The sequence below is a fragment of the Oncorhynchus keta genome, chromosome 1 (assembly GCF_023373465.1).
Source record: "Oncorhynchus keta strain PuntledgeMale-10-30-2019 chromosome 1, Oket_V2, whole genome shotgun sequence".
NCBI classification, from domain to species: domain Eukaryota; kingdom Metazoa; phylum Chordata; class Actinopteri; order Salmoniformes; family Salmonidae; genus Oncorhynchus; species Oncorhynchus keta.
The window spans coordinates 5,396,526-5,417,267 of record NC_068421.1 but is presented as its reverse complement, the minus strand read 5'-3'; the positions used below and the strand labels follow the sequence as shown (position 1 = coordinate 5,417,267).

The following is a 20,742-nucleotide window of genomic DNA, read 5'->3' as shown; positions in this document are numbered from 1 at the left end:
ATCTCATCATACTAGACCTGTCATGTCTCATCATACAAGACCTGTCATGTCTCATCATACCAGACCTGTCATATCTCATCATACCAGACCTGTCATATCTCATCATACCAGACCTGTCATATCTCATCATACCAGACCTGTCATATCTCATCATACCAGACCTGTCATATCTCATCATACCAGACCTGTCATATCTCATCATACCAGACCTGTCATATCTCATCATACTAGACCTGTCATATCTCATCATACTAGACCTGTCATATCTCATCATACTAGACCTGTCATATCTCATCATACTAGACCTGTCATATCTCATCATACTAGACCTGTCATATCTCATCATACAAGACCTGTCATATCTCATCATACTAGACCTGTCATATCTCATCATACTAGACCTGTCATATCTCATCATACTAGACCTGTCATATCTCATCATACTAGACCTGTCATATCTCATCATACTAGACCTGTCATATCTCATCATACTAGACCTGTCATATCTCATCATACTAGACCTGTTATATCTCATCATACTAGACCTGTCATATCTCATCATACTAGACCTGTCATATCTCATCATACAAGACCTGTCATATCTCATCATACTAGACCTGTCATATCTCATCATACAAGACCTGTCATATCTCATCATACTAGACCTGTCATATCTCATCATACTAGACCTGTCATATCTCATCATACTAGACCTGTCATATCTCATCATACTAGACCTGTCATATCTCATCATACTAGACCTGTCATATCTCATCATACAAGACCTGTCATATCTCATCATACAAGACCTGTCATATCTCATCATACCAGACCTGTCATATCTCATCATACCAGACCTGTCATATCTCATCATACTAGACCTGTCATATCTCATCATACAAGACCTGTCATATCTCATCATACAAGACCTGTCATATCTCATCATACCAGACCTGTCATATCTCATCATACCAGACCTGTCATATCTCATCATACTAGACCTGTCATATCTCATCATACTAGACCTGTCATATCTCATCATACAAGACCTGTCATATCTCATCATACTAGACCTGTCATATCTCATCATACAAGACCTGTCATATCTCATCATACTAGACCTGTCATATCTCATCATACTAGACCTGTCATATCTCATCATACTAGACCTGTCATATCTCATCATACTAGACCTGTCATATCTCATCATACTAGACCTGTCATATCTCATCATACTAGACCTGTCATATCTCATCATACTAGACCTGTCATATCTCATCATACTAGACCTGTCATATCTCATCATACTAGACCTGTCATATCTCATCATACAAGACCTGTCATATCTCGGCTCCTTGCTCCTCTCCCCTCCTACGGCTCCCTGCTCCTCTCCCCTCCTACGGCTCCTTGCTCCTCTCCCCTCCTACGGCTCCTTGCTCCTCTCCCCTCCTACGGCTCCTTGCTCCTCTCCCCTCCTACGGCTCCTTGCTCCTCTCCCTCCTACGGCTCCTTGCTCCTCTCCCCTCCTACGGCTCCCTGCTCCTCTCCCCTCCTACGGCTCCCTGCTCCTCTCCCCTCCTACGGCTCCCTGCTCCTCTCCCCTCCTACGGCTCCCTGCTCCTCTCCCCTCCTACGGCTCCTTGCTCCTCTCCCCTCCTACGGCTCCTTGCTCCTCTCCCCTCCTACGGCTCCCTGCTCCTCTCCCCTCCTACGGCTCCCTGCTCCTCTCCCCTCCTACGGCTCCTTGCTCCTCTCCCCTCCTACGGCTCCTTGCTCCTCTCCCCTCCTACGGCTCCCTGCTCCTCTCCCTCCTACGGCTCCCTGCTCCTCTCCCCTCCTACGGCTCCTTGCTCCTCTACCCTCCTACGGCTCCTTGCTCCTCTACCCTCCTACGGCTCCTTGCTCCTCTCCCCTCCTACGGCTCCTTGCTCCTCTCCCCTCCTATGGCTCCCTGCTCCTCTCCCCTCCTACGGCTCCTTGCTCCTCTCCCCTCCTACGGCTCCTTGCTCCTCTGTTGACTACAGTGACTGTGATACCCCCCCTTTGCTATAGTCTCTCTACCCCTCTCATGCAACAACTGGGTTTTGCCCCAAACCTAGATGCCCTCCCCCCCTTTCTTTTCCCAGAAACCCTTGGCTTAAACCTTCCCAGAACCCGCGTCCACCGGTTCCCCTCAGCATAAGATCATCTCTCCTCCTTTCAACTGTCTCTCGCAGGCCAGGCAGAATGCTACACCGTTTTGTCTTTCTCATCGTGTTGTGTTTCAGGTTGGAGGGTGGACTTGTTCTTTTCCACGGGCAGTAGTATAACACTAGTTTTCCTGTAGAAACTGACCAGCAGGGTGCTTGTGTCTCTGTGTGGTCCTCGCAACCTGTTCTCTCTGAAAGTTGATCATGTGTGTCATCATGCTGTCCCATTTAGCCTCCACATTGACTGCTGCTCTCTGCCTGCTGTCCTGTATCTGCTTGTCCTCTCCTCCTCTCTCTCCTCCTCTCTCCTGCTCTCCTCCTCCTTTCGGTCCTCTCTCCTCCTCCTCTCTCGTGCTCTCCTCCTCCTTTCTGTCCTCTCTCTCCTCCTCCTCTGCTCTCCTCCTCGCTCCTCCCTGCTCCTCTTCGCTCCTCCCTGCTCCTCCCTGCTCCTCTCTGCTCCTCCCTGCTCCTCCCTGCTCCTCCCTGCTCCTCCTCTGCTCCTCCTCTGCTCCTCCCTGCTCCTCTCCGCTCCTCTCCGCTCCTCCCTGCTCCTCCTCTGCTCCTCCTCTGCTCCTCCCTGCTCCTCTCCGCTCCTCCCTGCTCCTCCTCTGCTCCTCTCTCCTCCTCTCTGCTCCTCCCTGCTCCTCCTCTGCTCCTCTCTGCGCCTCCTCTGCTCCTCTCTGCTCCTTCTCTGCTCCTCTCTGCTCCTTCTCTGCTCCTCCTCTGCTCCTCCCTGCTCCTCCTCTGCTCCTCTCTGCTCCTCCTCTGCTCCTCTCTGCTCCTCCCTGCTCCTCCTCTGCTCCTCTCTCCTCCTCCTCTGCTCCTCTGCTCCTCTCTGCTCCTCTGCTCCTCTCTCCTCCTCCTCTGCTCCTCTCCGCTCCTCCTCTGCTCCTCCCTGCTCATCCTCTGCTCATCCTCTGCTCCTCTCTGCTCCTCTCCGCTCCTCCCTGCTCCTCTCTGCTCCTCCTCGCTCCTCCTCGCTCCTCTCTGCTCCTCCTCTGCTCCTCCTCTGCTCCTCTCTGCTCCTCTCTGCTCCTCTCTGCTCCTCCCTTGCTCCTCCCTGCTCCTCCTCTGCTCCTCTCCGCTCCTCCCTGCTCCTCCCTGCTCCTCTCTGCTCCTCTCCGCTCCTCCCCTGCTCCTCCTCTGCTCCTCCTCTGCTCCTCTCTGCTCCTCCCCTGCTCCTCCTCTGCTCCTCCCCTGCTCCTCTCTGCTCCTCCCCTGCTCCTCCTCTGCTCCTCCCTGCTCCTCCTCTGCTCCTCTCCGCTCCTCCTCTGCTCCTCCCTGCTCCTCCTCGGCTCCTCTCTGCTCCTCTCTGCTCCTCCCTGCTCCTCCCTGCTCCTCTCTGCTCCTCCTCTGCTCCTCTCTGCTCCTCTCTGCTCCTCCCTGCTCCTCTCTGCTCCTCCCTGCTCCTCCTTGATGATGTTATAATGCTGTTTTCACATGTTTTATTTTCTTAAAGTCTGGTATTATTTGGAGCCTCTGTGTCTTATGTGTTTCCTGTCTGTTTTGACCTCTAACCCTAGATGCCCCAGGCGGCTGGACAGCAGTTGAAGCTCCAGAGCCTGTCCCCCTCCCAGCCCCTGGCCTCCCACACTGCTCCCCCTCTGTCGGACAGCCCTCAGCCCTCCCCCTTCCCCCTGCAGTCCCCCCACCACCATGGCCAGTCCCGCACCCCCTCCCAGCCACAGACCCCTGTCCGCTCCTGCACCCCCTCATCTCTTCCCCCAATGTTCATTATCCACAACCAGATCCCGGGCTCCCCCCAGCCTGCACAACAACAACAACAACAACAACAACAGATGCACATCCAGTCCCGGCCCCCCTCCCAGCCTGCTCCCTACCAACCTGACGTCCCCCCTCCCACCTGCTCCCCCAAACCCTCCCAGACTCTCCAGGGCCCTCCTGCAGGGTTCCAATTTACGGTGCCCGAGGTGGGGGCCCCCGGCGGCGGAGTGGTGAAGACCCAGGCTCAGCCCATCGCTCAGCCCATCGCTCAGCCCATCGCTCAGCCCATCGCTCAGCCCATCGCTCAGCCCATCAATCAGCCCATCAATCAGCCCTCTCCACAACAGAAACAACAGCAGGTCTGAAGTGACACACCCTAACACTTATCTCGCTGCTCGGATGTTTTGATTGGTTGTTAAGTTATCACATCTTATCAAATCACAGTTTATTTGTCACATGCGCCAAATACAACAGTGAAATGCTGAATACAACAGGTGTAGTAGACCTCACAGTGAAATGCTGAATACAACAGGTGTAGTAGACCTCACAGTGAAATGCTGAATACAACAGGTGTAGTAGACCTTACAGTGAAATGCTGAATACAACAGGTGTAGTAGACCTCACAGTGAAATGCTGAATACAACAGGTGTAGTAGACCTTACAGTGAAATGCTGAATACAACAGGTGTAGGTAGACCTTACAGTGAAATGCTGAATACAACAGGTGTAGTAGACCTCACAGTGAAATGCTGAATACAACAGGTGTAGTAGACCTTACAGTGAAATGCTGAATACAACAGGTGTAGTAGACCTTACAGTGAAATGCTGAATACAACAGGTCTAGTAGACTTTACAGTGAAATGCTGAATACAACAGGTGTAGTAGACCTTACAGTGAAATGTTGAATACAACAGGTGTAGTAGACCTTACAGTGAAATGCTGAATACAACAGGTGTAGTAGACCTTACAGTGAAATGTTGAATACAACAGGTGTAGTAGACCTTACAGTGAAATGCTGAATACAACAGGTGTAGTAGACCTTACAGTGAAATGCTGAATACAACAGGTGTAGTAGACCTTACAGTGAAATGCTGAATACAACAGGTGTAGTAGACCTCACAGTGAAATGCTGAATACAACAGGTGTAGTAGACCTTACAGTGAAATGCTGAATACAACAGGTGTAGTAGACCTTACAGTGAAATGCTGAATACAACAGGTGTAGTAGACCTTACAGTGAAATGCTGAATACAACAGGTGTAGTAGACCTTACAGTGAAATGCTGAATACAACAGGTGTAGTAGACCTTACAGTGAAATGCTGAATACAACAGGTGTAGTAGACCTCACAGTGAAATGCTGAATACAACAGGTGTAGTAGACCTCACAGTGAAATGCTGAATACAACAGGTGTAGTAGACCTCACAGTGAAATGCTGAATACAACAGGTGTAGTAGACCTCACAGTGAAATGCTGAATACAACAGGTGTAGTAGACCTCACAGTGAAATGTTGAATACAACAGGTGTAGTAGACCTTACAGTGAAATGCTGAATACAACAGGTGTAGTAGACCTTACAGTGAAATGCTGAATACAACAGGTGTAGTAGACCTTACAGTGAAATGTTGAATACAACAGGTGTAGTAGACCTTACAGTGAAATGCTGAATACAACAGGTGTAGGTAGACCTCACAGTGAAATGCTGAATACAACAGGTGTAGTAGACCTCACAGTGAAATGCTGAATACAACAGGTATAGTAGACCTTACAGTGAAATGCTGAATACAACAGGTGTAGTAGACCTTAAAGTGAAATGCTGAATACAACAGGTGTAGTAGACCTCACAGTGAAATGCCGAATACAACAGGTGTAGTAGACCTCACAGTGAAATGCTGAATACAACAGGTGTAGTAGACCTTACAGTGAAATGCTGAATACAACAGGTGTAGTAGACCTTACAGTGAAATGCTGAATACAACAGGTGTAGTAGACCTTACAGTGAAATGCTGAATACAACAGGTGTAGTAGACCTCACAGTGAAATGCTGAATACAACAGGTGTAGGTAGACCTCACAGTGAAATGCTGAATACAACAGGTGTAGTAGACCTCACAGTGAAATGCTGAATACAACAGGTATAGTAGACCTTACAGTGAAATGCTGAATACAACAGGTGTAGTAGACCTTAAAGTGAAATGCTGAATACAACAGGTGTAGTAGACCTCACAGTGAAATGCTGAATACAACAGGTGTAGTAGACCTCACAGTGAAATGCTGAATACAACAGGTGTAGTAGACCTCACAGTGAAATGCTGAATACAACAGGTGCAGTAGACCTCACAGTGAAATGCTGAATACAACAGGTGTAGTAGACCTCACAGTGAAATGTTGAATACAACAGGTGTAGTAGACCTTACAGTGAAATGCTGAATACAACAGGTGTAGTAGACCTTACAGTGAAATGCTGAATACAACAGGTGTAGTAGACCTCACAGTGAAATGCTGAATACAACAGGTGTAGGTAGACCTCACAGTGAAATGCTGAATACAACAGGTGCAGTAGACCTCACAGTGAAATGCTGAATACAACAGGTGTAGTAGACCTCACAGTGAAATGTTGAATACAACAGGTGTAGTAGACCTTACAGTGAAATGCTGAATACAACAGGTGTAGTAGACCTCACAGTGAAATGCTGAATACAACAGGTGTAGTAGACCTCACAGTGAAATGATGAATACAACAGGTGTAGTAGACCTTACAGTGAAATGCTGAATACAACAGGTGTAGTAGACCTTACAGTGAAATGCTGAATACAACAGGTGTAGTAGACCTCACAGTGAAATGCTGAATACAACAGGTGTAGGTAGACCTCACAGTGAAATGCTGAATACAACAGGTGTAGTAGACCTCACAGTGAAATGCTGAATACAACAGGTATAGTAGACCTTACAGTGAAATGCTGAATACAACAGGTGTAGTAGACCTTAAAGTGAAATGCTGAATACAACAGGTGTAGTAGACCTCACAGTGAAATGCTGAATACAACAGGTGTAGTAGACCTCACAGTGAAATGCTGAATACAACAGGTGTAGTAGACCTCACAGTGAAATGCTGAATACAACAGGTGCAGTAGACCTCACAGTGAAATGCTGAATACAACAGGTGTAGTAGACCTCACAGTGAAATGTTGAATACAACAGGTGTAGTAGACCTTACAGTGAAATGCTGAATACAACAGGTGTAGTAGACCTTACAGTGAAATGCTGAATACAACAGGTGTAGTAGACCTCACAGTGAAATGCTGAATACAACATGTGTAGTAGACCTCACAGTGATATGCTGAATACAACAGGTGTAGTAGACCTCACAGTGATATGCTGAATACAACAGGTGTAGTAGACCTCACAGTGAAATGCTGAATACAACAGGTGTAGTAGACCTTACAGTGAAATGCTGAATACAACAGGTGTAGTAGACCTTACAGTGAAATGCTGAATACAACATGTGTAGTAGACCTTACAGTGAAATGCTAAATACAACAGGTCTAGTAGACCTCACAGTGAAATGCTGAATACAACAGGTGTAGTAGACCTCACAGTGAAATGCAGGTGTAGGTAGACCTCACAGTGAAATGCTGAATGCAACAGGTGTAGTAGACCTCACAGTGAAATGCTGAATAAAACAGGTGTAGTAGACCTCACAGTGAAATGCTGAATAAAACAGGTGTAGTAGACCTCACAGTGAAATGCTGAATACAACAGGTGTAGTAGACCTCACAGTGAAATGCTGAATACAACAGGTGTAGTAGATCTCACAGTGAAATGCTGAATACAACAGGTGTCGTAGACCTCACAGTGAAATGCTGAATACAACAGGTGTAGTAGACCTCACAGTGAAATGCTGAATACAACAGGTGTAGTAGACCTCACAGTGAAATGCTGAATACAACAGGTGTAGTAGACCTCACAGTGAAATGATGAATACAACAGGTGTAGTAGACCTTACAGTGAAATGATGAATACAACAGGTGTAGTAGACCTCACAGTGAAATGCTGAATACAACAGGTGTAGTAGACCTCACAGTGAAATGATGAATACAACAGGTGTAGTAGACCTCACAGTGAAATGCTGAATACAACAGGTGTAGTAGACCTCACAGTGAAATGCTGAATACAACAGGTGTAGTAGACCTCACAGTGAAATGCTGAATACAACAGGTGTAGTAGACCTCACAGTGAAATGCTGAATACAACAGGTGTAGTAGACCTCACAGTGAAATGCTGAATACAACAGGTGTAGTAGACCTCACAGTGAAATGCTGAATACAACAGGTGTAGTAGACCTCACAGTGAAATGCTGAATACAACAGGCGTAGTAGACCTTACAGTGAAATGCTGAATACAACAGGTGTAGTAGACCTCACAGTGAAATGCCGAATACAACAGGTGTAGTAGACCTCACAGTGAAATGCTGAATACAACAGGTGTAGTAGACCTTACAGTGAAATGCTGAATACAACAGGTGTAGTAGACCTCACAGTGAAATGCTGAATACAACAGGTGTAGTAGACCTCACAGTGAAATGCTGAATACAACAGGTGTAGTAGACCTTACAGTGAAATGCTGAATACAACAGGTGTAGTAGACCTTACAGTGAAATGTTGAATACAACAGGTGTAGTAGACCTTACAGTGAAATGTTGAATACAACAGGTGTAGTAGACCTCACAGTGAAATGCTGAATACAACAGGTGTAGTAGACCTCACAGTGAAATGCTGAATACAACAGGTGTAGTAGACCTTACAGTGAAATGATTAATACAACAGGTGTAGTAGACCTTACAGTGAAATGCTGAATACAACAGGTGTAGTAGACCCAACAGGTGTAGTAGACCTTACAGTGAAATGCTGAATACAACAGGTGTAGTAGACCTCACAGTGAAATGCTGAATACAACAGGTGTAGTAGACCTTACAGTGAAATGCTGAATACAACAGGTGTAGTAGACCTCACAGTGAAATGCTGAATACAACAGGTGTAGTAGACCTCACAGTGAAATGCTGAATACAACAGGTGTAGTAGACCTCACAGTGAAATGCTGAATACAACAGGTGTAGTAGACCTCACAGTGAAATGCTGAATACAACAGGTGTAGTAGACCTCACAGTGAAATGCTGAATACAACAGGTGTAGTAGACCTCACAGTGAAATGATGAATACAACAGGTGTAGTAGACCTTACAGTGAAATGCTGAATACAACAGGTGTAGTAGACCTTACAGTGAAATGCTGAATACAACAGGTGTAGTAGACCTCACAGTGAAATGCTGAATACAACAGGTGTAGTAGACCTCACAGTGAAATGCTGAATACAACAGGTGTAGTAGACCTCACAGTGAAATGCTGAATACAACAGGTGTAGTAGACCTCACAGTGAAATGCTGAATACAACAGGTGTAGTAGACCTCACAGTGAAATGCTGAATACAACAGGTGTAGTAGACCTCACAGTGAAATGCTGAATACAACAGGTGTAGTAGACCTCACAGTGAAATGCTGAATACAACAGGTGTAGTAGACCTGGCAGTGAAATGCTGAATACAACAGGTGTAGTAGACCTGGCAGTGAAATGCTGAATACAACAGGTGTAGTCGACCTCACAGTGAAATGCTGAATACAACAGGTGTACTAGACCTTACAGTGAAATGCTGAATACAACAGGTGTAGGTAGACCTGGCAGTGAAATGCTGAATACAACAGGTGTAGTAGACCTTGCAGTGAAATGCTGAATACAACAGGTGTAGTAGACCTCACAGTGAAATGCTGAATACAACAGGTGTAGTAGACCTCACAGTGAAATGATGAATACAACAGGTGTAGTAGACCTTACAGTGAAATGCTGAATACAACAGGTGTAGTAGACCTTACAGTGAAATGCTGAATACAACAGGTGTAGTAGACCTCACAGTGAAATGATGAATACAACAGGTGTAGTAGACCTCACAGTGAAATGCTGAATACAACAGGTGTAGTAGACCTTACAGTGAAATGCTGAATACAACAGGTGTAGTAGACCTTACAGTGAAATGCTGAATACAACAGGTGTAGTAGACCTTACAGTGAAATGCTGAATACAACAGGTGTAGTAGACCTCACAGTGAAATGCTGAATACAACAGGTGTAGTAGACCTCACAGTGAAATGCTGAATACAACAGGTGTAGTAGACCTCACAGTGAAATGCAGGTGTAGGTAGACCTCACAGTGAAATGCTGAATGCAACAGGTGTAGTAGACCTCACAGTGAAATGCTGAATAAAACAGGTGTAGTAGACCTCACAGTGAAATGCTGAATACAACAGGTGTAGTAGACCTTACAGTGAAATGCTGAATACAACAGGTGTAGTAGACCTCACAGTGAAATGCTGAATACAACAGGTGTAGTAGACCTCACAGTGAAATGCTGAATACAACAGGTGTAGTAGACCTCACAGTGAAATGCTGAATACAACAGGTGTAGTAGACCTCACAGTGAAATGCTGAATACAACAGGTGTAGTAGACCTTACAGTGAAATGCTGAATACAACAGGTGTAGTAGACCTCACAGTGAAATGCTGAATACAACAGGTGTTGTAGACCTCACAGTGAAATGCTGAATACAACAGGTGTAGTAGACCTCACAGTGAAATGCTGAATACAACAGGTGTAGTAGACCTTACAGTGAAATGCTGAATACAACAGGTGTAGTAGACCTCACAGTGAAATGCTGAATACAACAGGTGTAGTAGACCTTACAGTGAAATGCTGAATACAACAGGTGTGGTAGACCTTACAGTGAAATGCTGAATACAACAGGTGTAGTAGACCTCACAGTGAAATGCTGAATACAACAGGTGTAGTAGACCTTACAGTGAAATGCTGAATACAACAGGTGTAGTAGACCTTACAGTGAAATGCTGAATACAACAGGTGTAGTAGACCTTACAGTGAAATGCTGAATACAACAGGTGTAGTAGACCTTACAGTGAAATGCTGAATACAACAGGTGTAGTAGACCTTACAGTGAAATGCTGAATACAATAGGTCTAGTAGACTTTACAGTGAAATGCTGAATACAACAGGTGTAGTAGACCTCACAGTGAAATGCTGAATACAACAGGTGTAGTAGACCTTGCAGTGAAATGCTGAATACAACAGGTGTAGTAGACCTCACAGTGAAATGCTGAATACAACAGGTGTAGTAGACCTCACAGTGAAATGCTGAATACAACATGTGTAGTAGACCTCACAGTGAAATGCTGAATACAACAGGTGTAGTAGACCTCACAGTGAAATGCTGAATACAACATGTGTAGTAGACCGCACAGTGAAATGCTGAATACAACAGGTGTAGGTAGACCTCACAGTGAAATGCTGAATACAACAGGTGTAGTAGACCTTACAGTGAAATGCTAAATACAACAGGTCTAGTAGACCTCACAGTGAAATGCTGAATACAACAGGTGTAGTAGACCTCACAGTGAAATGCAGGTGTAGGTAGACCTCACAGTGAAATGCTGAATGCAACAGGTGTAGTAGACCTCACAGTGAAATGCTGAATAAAACAGGTGTAGTAGACCTCACAGTGAAATGCTGAATAAAACAGGTGTAGTAGACCTCACAGTGAAATGCTGAATACAACAGGTGTAGTAGACCTCACAGTGAAATGCTGAATACAACAGGTGTAGTAGACCTCACAGTGAAATGCTGAATACAACAGGTGTAGTAGACCTCACAGTGAAATGCTGAATACAACAGGTGTAGTAGACCTTACAGTGAAATGCTGAATACAACAGGTGTAGTAGACCTCACAGTGAAATGCTGAATACAACAGGTGTAGTAGACCCAACAGGTGTAGTAGACCCAACAGGTGTAGTAGACCCAACAGGTGTAGTAGACCCAACAGGTGTAGTAGACCCAACAGGTGTAGTAGACCCAACAGGTGTAGTTGACCCAACAGGTGTAGTAGACCTTACAGGTGTAGTAGACCTTACAGGTGTAGTAGACCTTACAGGTGTAGTAGACCCAACAGGTGTAGTAGACCTCACAGTGAAATGCTGAATACAACAGGTGTAGTAGACCCAACAGGTGTAGTAGACCCAACAGGTGTAGTAGACCCAACAGGTGTAGTAGACCTTACAGGTGTAGTAGACCCAACAGGTGTAGTAGACCCAACAGGTGTAGTAGACCCAACAGGTGTAGTAGACCCAACAGGTGTAGTTGACCCAACAGGTGTAGTAGACCTTACAGGTGTAGTAGACCTTACAGGTGTAGTAGACCTTACAGGTGTAGTAGACCCAACAGGTGTAGTAGACCTCACAGTGAAATGCTGAATACAACAGGTGTAGTAGACCCAACAGGTGTAGTAGACCTCACAGTGAAATGCTGAATACAACAGGTGTAGTAGACCTTACAGTGAAATGCTGAATACAACAGGTGTAGTAGACCTTACAGTGAAATGCTGAATACAACAGGTGTAGTAGACCTCACAGTGAAATGCTGAATACAACAGGTGTAGTAGACCTTACAGTGAAATGCTGAATACAACAGGTCTAGTAGACTTTACAGTGAAATGCTGAATACAACAGGTGTAGTAGACCTTACAGTGAAATGCTGAATACAACAGGTGTAGTAGACCTCACAGTGAAATGCTGAATACAACAGGTGTAGTAGACCTTACAGTGAAATGCTGAATACAACAGGTGTAGTAGACCTCACAGTGAAATGCTGAATACAACAGGTGTAGTAGACCTTGCAGTGAAATGCTGAATACAACAGGTGTAGTAGACCTTACAGTGAAATGCTGAATACAACAGGTCTAGTAGACTTTACAGTGAAATGCTGAATACAACAGGTGTAGTAGACCTTACAGTGAAATGCTGAATACAACAGGTGTAGTAGACCTTACAGTGAAATGCTGAATACAAAAGGTGTAGTAGACCTCACAGTGAAATGCTGAATACAACAGGTGTAGTAGACCTTACAGTGAAATGCTGAATACAACAGGTGTAGTAGACCTTGCAGTGAAATGCTGAATACAACAGGTGTAGTAGACCTTACAGTGAAATGCTGAATACAACAGGTGTAGTAGACCTCACAGTGAAATGCTGAATACAACAGGTGTAGTAGACCTTACAGTGAAATGCTGAATACAACAGGTCTATTAGACTTTACAGTGAAATGCTGAATACAACAGGTGTAGTAGACCTCACAGTGAAATGCTGAATACAACAGGTGTAGTAGACCTCACAGTGAAATGCTGAATACAACAGGTGTAGTAGACCTTGCAGTGAAATGCTGAATACAACAGGTGTAGTAGACCTCACAGTGAAATGCTGAATACAACAGGTGTAGTAGACCTCACAGTGAAATGCTGAATACAACATGTGTAGTAGACCTCACAGTGAAATGCTGAATACAACATGTGTAGTAGACCTCACAGTGAAATGCTGAATACAACATGTGTAGTGGACCTCACAGTGAAATGCTGAATACAACAGGTGTAGGTAGACCTCACAGTGAAATGCTGAATACAACAGGTGTAGGTAGACCTCACAGTGAAATGCTGAATGCAACAGGTGTAGTAGACCTCACAGTGAAATGCTGAATACAACAGGTGTAGTAGACCTCACAGTGAAATGCAGGTGTAGGTAGACCTCACAGTGAAATGCTGAATGCAACAGGTGTAGTAGACCTCACAGTGAAATGCTGAATACAACAGGTGTAGTAGACCTTACAGTGAAATGCTGAATACAACAGGTGTAGTAGACCTTGCAGTGAAATGCTGAATGCAACAGGTGTAGTAGACCTCACAGTGAAATGATGAATACAACAGGTGTAGTAGACCTTAAAGTGAAATGCTGAATACAACAGGTGTAGTAGACCTCACAGTGAAATGCTGAATACAACAGGTGTAGTAGACCTCACAGTGAAATGCTGAATACAACAGGTGTAGTAGACCTCACAGTGAAATGCTGAATACAACAGGTGTAGTAGACCTTACAGTGAAATGCTGAATACAACAGGTGTAGTAGACCTCACAGTGAAATGCTGAATACAACAGGTGTTGTAGACCTCACAGTGAAATGCTGAATACAACAGGTGTAGTAGACCTCACAGTGAAATGCTGAATACAACAGGTGTAGTAGACCTTACAGTGAAATGCTGAATACAACAGGTGTAGTAGACCTCACAGTGAAATGCTGAATACAACAGGTGTAGTAGACCTTACAGTGAAATGCTGAATACAACAGGTGTAGTAGACCTTACAGTGAAATGCTGAATACAACAGGTGTAGTAGACCTCACAGTGAAATGCTGAATACAACAGGTGTAGTAGACCTTACAGTGAAATGCTGAATACAACAGGTGTAGTAGACCTTACAGTGAAATGCTGAATACAACAGGTGTGGTAGACCTTACAGTGAAATGCTGAATACAACAGGTGTAGTAGACCTTACAGTGAAATGCTGAATACAACAGGTGTAGTAGACCTTACAGTGAAATGCTGAATACAACAGGTGTAGTAGACCTTGCAGTGAAATGCTGAATACAACAGGTGTAGTAGACCTTACAGTGAAATGCTGAATACAACAGGTGTAGTAGACCTCACAGTGAAATGCTGAATACAACAGGTGTAGTAGACCTTACAGTGAAATGCTGAATACAATAGGTCTAGTAGACTTTACAGTGAAATGCTGAATACAACAGGTGTAGTAGACCTCACAGTGAAATGCTGAATACAACAGGTGTAGTAGACCTCACAGTGAAATGCTGAATACAACAGGTGTAGTAGACCTTGCAGTGAAATGCTGAATACAACAGGTGTAGTAGACCTCACAGTGAAATGCTGAATACAACAGGTGTAGTAGACCTCACAGTGAAATGCTGAATACAACATGTGTAGTAGACCTCACAGTGAAATGCTGAATACAACAGGTGTAGTAGACCTCACAGTGAAATGCTGAATACAACATGTGTAGTAGACCTCACAGTGAAATGCTGAATGCAACAGGTGTAGTAGACCTCACAGTGAAATGCTGAATACAACAGGTCTAGTAGACTTTACAGTGAAATGCTGAATACAACAGGTGTAGTAGACCTTACAGTGAAATGCTGAATACAACAGGTGTAGTAGACCTCACAGTGAAATGCTGAATACAACAGGTGTAGTAGACCTTACAGTGAAATGCTGAATACAACAGGTGTAGTAGACCTCACAGTGAAATGCTGAATACAACAGGTGTAGTAGACCTTGCAGTGAAATGCTGAATACAACAGGTGTAGTAGACCTTACAGTGAAATGCTGAATACAACAGGTCTAGTAGACTTTACAGTGAAATGCTGAATACAACAGGTGTAGTAGACCTTACAGTGAAATGCTGAATACAACAGGTGTAGTAGACCTTACAGTGAAATGCTGAATACAAAAGGTGTAGTAGACCTCACAGTGAAATGCTGAATACAACAGGTGTAGTAGACCTTACAGTGAAATGCTGAATACAAAAGGTGTAGTAGACCTCACAGTGAAATGCTGAATACAACAGGTGTAGTAGACCTTACAGTGAAATGCTGAATACAACAGGTGTAGTAGACCTTACAGTGAAATGCTGAATACAACAGGTGTAGTAGACCTCACAGTGAAATGCTGAATACAACAGGTGTAGTAGACCTTACAGTGAAATGCTGAATACAACAGGTCTATTAGACTTTACAGTGAAATGCTGAATACAACAGGTGTAGTAGACCTCACAGTGAAATGCTGAATACAACAGGTGTAGTAGACCTCGCAGTGAAATGCTGAATACAACAGGTGTAGTAGACCTTGCAGTGAAATGCTGAATACAACAGGTGTAGTAGACCTCACAGTGAAATGCTGAATACAACAGGTGTAGTAGACCTCACAGTGAAATGCTGAATACAACATGTGTAGTAGACCTCACAGTGAAATGCTGAATACAACATGTGTAGTAGACCTCACAGTGAAATGCTGAATACAACATGTGTAGTGGACCTCACAGTGAAATGCTGAATACAACAGGTGTAGGTAGACCTCACAGTGAAATGCTGAATACAACAGGTGTAGGTAGACCTCACAGTGAAATGCTGAATGCAACAGGTGTAGTAGACCTCACAGTGAAATGCTGAATACAACAGGTGTAGTAGACCTCACAGTGAAATGCAGGTGTAGGTAGACCTCACAGTGAAATGCTGAATGCAACAGGTGTAGTAGACCTCACAGTGAAATGCTGAATACAACAGGTGTAGTAGACCTTACAGTGAAATGCTGAATACAACAGGTGTAGTAGACCTTGCAGTGAAATGCTGAATGCAACAGGTGTAGTAGACCTCACAGTGAAATGATGAATACAACAGGTGTAGTAGACCTTAAAGTGAAATGCTGAATACAACAGGTGTAGTAGACCTCACAGTGAAATGCTGAATACAACAGGTGTAGTAGACCTCACAGTGAAATGCTGAATACAACAGGTGTAGTAGACCTCACAGTGAAATGCTGAATACAACAGGTGTAGTAGACCTTACAGTGAAATGCTGAATACAACAGGTGTAGTAGACCTCACAGTGAAATGCTGAATACAACAGGTGTAGTAGACCTCACAGTGAAATGCTGAATACAACAGGTGTAGTAGACCTCACAGTGAAATGCTGAATACAACAGGTGTAGTAGACCTTACAGTGAAATGCTGAATACAACAGGTGTAGTAGACCTCACAGTGAAATGCTGAATACAACAGGTGTAGTAGACCTTACAGTGAAATGCTGAATACAACAGGTGTAGTAGACCTTACAGTGAAATGCTGAATACAACAGGTGTGGTAGACCTTACAGTGAAATGCTGAATACAACAGGTGTAGTAGACCTCACAGTGAAATGCTGAATACAACAGGTGTAGTAGACCTTACAGTGAAATGCTGAATACAACAGGTGTAGTAGACCTTGCAGTGAAATGCTGAATACAACAGGTGTAGTAGACCTTACAGTGAAATGCTGAATACAACAGGTGTAGTAGACCTCACAGTGAAATGCTGAATACAACAGGTGTAGTAGACCTTACAGTGAAATGCTGAATACAATAGGTCTAGTAGACTTTACAGTGAAATGCTGAATACAACAGGTGTAGTAGACCTCACAGTGAAATGCTGAATACAACAGGTGTAGTAGACCTCACAGTGAAATGCTGAATACAACAGGTGTAGTAGACCTTGCAGTGAAATGCTGAATACAACAGGTGTAGTAGACCTCACAGTGAAATGCTGAATACAACAGGTGTAGTAGACCTCACAGTGAAATGCTGAATACAACATGTGTAGTAGACCTCACAGTGAAATGCTGAATACAACAGGTGTAGTAGACCTCACAGTGAAATGCTGAATACAACATGTGTAGTAGACCTCACAGTGAAATGCTGAATGCAACAGGTGTAGTAGACCTCACAGTGAAATGCTGAATACAACAGGTGTAGTAGACCTCACAGTGAAATGATGAATACAACAGGTGTAGTAGACCTTACAGTGAAATGCTGAATACAACAGGTGTAGTAGACCTCACAGTGAAATGATGAATACAACAGGTGTAGTAGACCTTACAGTGAAATGCAGGTGTAGGTAGACCTCACAGTGAAATGCTGAATGCAACAGGTGTAGTAGACCTCACAGTGAAATGATGAATACAACAGGTGTAGTAGACCTTACAGTGAAATGCTGAATACAACAGGTGTAGTAGACCTCACAGTGAAATGCTGAATACAACAGGTGTAGTAGACCTCACAGTGAAATGCTGAATACAACAGGTCTAGTAGACCTTACAGTGAAATGCTGAATACAACAGGTGTAGTAGACCTCACAGTGAAATGCTGAATACAACAGGTGTAGTAGACCTCACAGTGAAATGCTGAATACAACAGGTGTAGTAGACCTCACAGTGAAATGCTGAATACAACAGGTGTAGTAGACCTCACAGTGAAATGCAGGTGTAGGTAGACCTCACAGTGAAATGCTGAATGCAACAGGTGTAGTAGACCTCACAGTGAAATTCTGAATACAACAGGTGTAGTAGACCTCACAGTGAAATGATGAATACAACAGGTGTAGTAGACCTTACAGTGAAATGCTGAATACAACAGGTGTAGTAGACCTCACAGTGAAATGCTGAATACAACAGGTGTAGTAGACCTCACAGTGAAATGCTGAATACAACAGGTGTAGTAGACCTCACAGTGAAATGCTGAATACAACAGGTGTAGTAGACCTTACAGTGAAATGCTGAATACAACAGGTGTAGTAGACCTCACAGTGAAATGCTGAATACAACAGGTGTTGTAGACCTCACAGTGAAATGCTGAATACAACAGGTGTAGTAGACCTCACAGTGAAATGCTGAATACAACAGGTGTAGTAGACCTTACAGTGAAATGCTGAATACAACAGGTGTAGTAGACCTCACAGTGAAATGCTGAATACAACAGGTGTAGTAGACCCAACAGGTGTAGTAGACCCAACAGGTGTAGTAGACCTTACAGGTGTAGTAGACCCAACAGGTGTAGTAGACCCAACAGGTGTAGTAGACCCAACAGGTGTAGTAGACCCAACAGGTGTAGTAGACCCAACAGGTGTAGTAGACCTTACAGGTGTAGTAGACCTTACAGGTGTAGTAGACCCAACAGGTGTAGTAGACCTCACAGTGAAATGCTGAATACAACAGGTCTAGTAGACTTTACAGTGAAATGCTGAATACAACAGGTGTAGTAGACCTTACAGTGAAATGCTGAATACAACAGGTGTAGTAGACCTCACAGTGAAATGCTGAATACAACAGGTGTAGTAGACCTTACAGTGAAATGCTGAATACAACAGGTGTAGTAGACCTCACAGTGAAATGCTGAATACAACAGGTGTAGTAGACCTTGCAGTGAAATGCTGAATACAACAGGTGTAGTAGACCTTACAGTGAAATGCTGAATACAACAGGTCTAGTAGACTTTACAGTGAAATGCTGAATACAACAGGTGTAGTAGACCTTACAGTGAAATGCTGAATACAACAGGTGTAGTAGACCTCACAGTGAAATGCTGAATACAACAGGTGTAGTAGACCTTACAGTGAAATGCTGAATACAACAGGTCTATTAGACTTTACAGTGAAATGCTGAATACAACAGGTGTAGTAGACCTCACAGTGAAATGCTGAATACAACAGGTGTAGTAGACCTCGCAGTGAAATGCTGAATACAACAGGTGTAGTAGACCTTGCAGTGAAATGCTGAATACAACAGGTGTAGTGGACCTCACAGTGAAATGCTGAATACAACAGGTGTAGTAGACCTCACAGTGAAATGCTGAATACAACATGTGTAGTAGACCTCACAGTGAAATGCTGAATACAACAGGTGTAGTAGACCTCACAGTGAAATGCTGAATACAACATGTGTAGTAGACCTCACTGTGAAATGCTGAATACAACAGGTGTAGGTAGACCTCACAGTGAAATGCTGAATACAACAGGTGTAGGTAGACCTCACAGTGAAATGCTGAATACAACAGGTGTAGTAGACCTCACAGTGAAATGCTGAATACAACAGGTGTAGTAGACCTCACAGTGAAATGCAGGTGTAGGTAGACCTCACAGTGAAATGCTGAATGCAACAGGTGTAGTAGACCTCACAGTGAAATGCTGAATACAACAGGTGTAGTAGACCTCACAGTGAAATGATGAATACAACAGGTGTAGTAGACCTTACAGTGAAATGCTGAATACAACAGGTGTAGTAGACCTCACAGTGAAATGCTGAATACAACAGGTGTAGTAGACCTCACAGTGAAATGCTGAATACAACAGGTGTAGTAGACCTCACAGTGAAATGCTGAATACAACAGGTGTAGTAGACCTTACAGTGAAATGCTGAATACAACAGGTGTAGTAGACCTCACAGTGAAATGCTGAATACAACAGGTGTAGTAGACCTCACAGTGAAATGCTGAATACAACAGGTGTAGTAGACCTCACAGTGAAATGCTGAATACAACAGGTGTAGTAGACCTCACAGTGAAATGCTGAATACAACAGGTGTAGTAGACCTCACAGTGAAATGCTGAATACAACAGGTGTAGTAGACCTTACAGTGAAATGCTGAATACAACAGGTGTAGTAGACCTCACAGTGAAATGCTGAATACAACAGGTGTAGTAGACCTCACAGTGAAATGCTGAATACAACAGGTGTAGTAGACCTCACAGTGAAATGCTGAATACAACAGGTGTAGTAGACCTTACAGTGAAATGCTGAATACAACAGGTGTAGTAGACCTCACAGTGAAATGCTGAATACAACAGGTGTAGTAGACCCAACAGGTGTAGTAGACCCAACAGGTGTAGTAGACCTTACAGGTGTAGTAGACCCAACAGGTGTAGTAGACCCAACAGGTGTAGTAGACCCAACAGGTGTAGTAGACCCAACAGGTGTAGTAGACCTTACAGGTGTAGTAGACCCAACAGGTGTAGTAGACCCAACAGGTGTAGTAGACCCAACAGGTGTAGTAGACCTCACAGTGAAATGCTGAATACAACAGGTGTAGTAGACCTCACAGTGAAATGCTGAATACAACAGGTGTAGTAGACCTCACAGTGAAATGCTGAATACAACAGGTGTAGTAGACCTTACAGTGAAATGCTGAATACAACAGGTGTAGTAGACCTCACAGTGAAATGCTGAATACAACAGGTGTAGTAGACCCAACAGGTGTAGTAGACCTTACAGGTGTAGTAGACCTCACAGTGAAATGCT

General features: G+C 44.1%; 1 protein-coding gene and 2 long non-coding RNA genes across 7 annotated transcripts in view; 2 read left to right on the top strand and 1 right to left on the bottom strand.

Annotated features, from left to right (window-relative positions):
* Window positions 1–20,742, top strand: part of bicra (BRD4 interacting chromatin remodeling complex associated protein) — a 120,240-nt gene that overhangs the window by 63,444 nt on the left and 36,054 nt on the right. For all 4 annotated transcript variants that reach the window (XM_052470141.1, XM_052470037.1, XM_052470068.1 and 1 more), the window contains one exon: window positions 3,713–4,273. In XM_052470141.1, the coding sequence (XP_052326101.1) occupies window positions 3,713–4,273 (561 nt within the window). The remainder of the gene's footprint in view (window positions 1–3,712; window positions 4,274–20,742) is intronic.
* LOC127909340 (uncharacterized) lies at window positions 4,783–17,335 on the bottom strand. Of its 2 annotated transcripts, XR_008070880.1 has the most exons (10): window positions 17,166–17,335; window positions 15,691–15,842; window positions 15,197–15,614; window positions 14,703–14,816; window positions 14,399–14,512; window positions 13,190–13,265; window positions 12,544–12,733; window positions 9,831–9,906; window positions 7,988–8,063; window positions 4,783–5,637 (listed from the first exon to the last, which is right to left on the bottom strand). It is a non-coding gene; the product is annotated as an uncharacterized LOC127909340 (long non-coding RNA). The 2 variants fall into 2 exon arrangements; XR_008070878.1 differs by lacking the exons at window positions 7,988–8,063; window positions 9,831–9,906; window positions 12,544–12,733; window positions 13,190–13,265 and having other exon boundaries at window positions 4,783–5,522; window positions 13,791–14,512.
* LOC127909353 (uncharacterized) lies at window positions 12,651–13,461 on the top strand. Its single transcript, XR_008070901.1, has 3 exons — window positions 12,651–12,760; window positions 12,951–13,064; window positions 13,445–13,461. It is a non-coding gene; the product is annotated as an uncharacterized LOC127909353 (long non-coding RNA).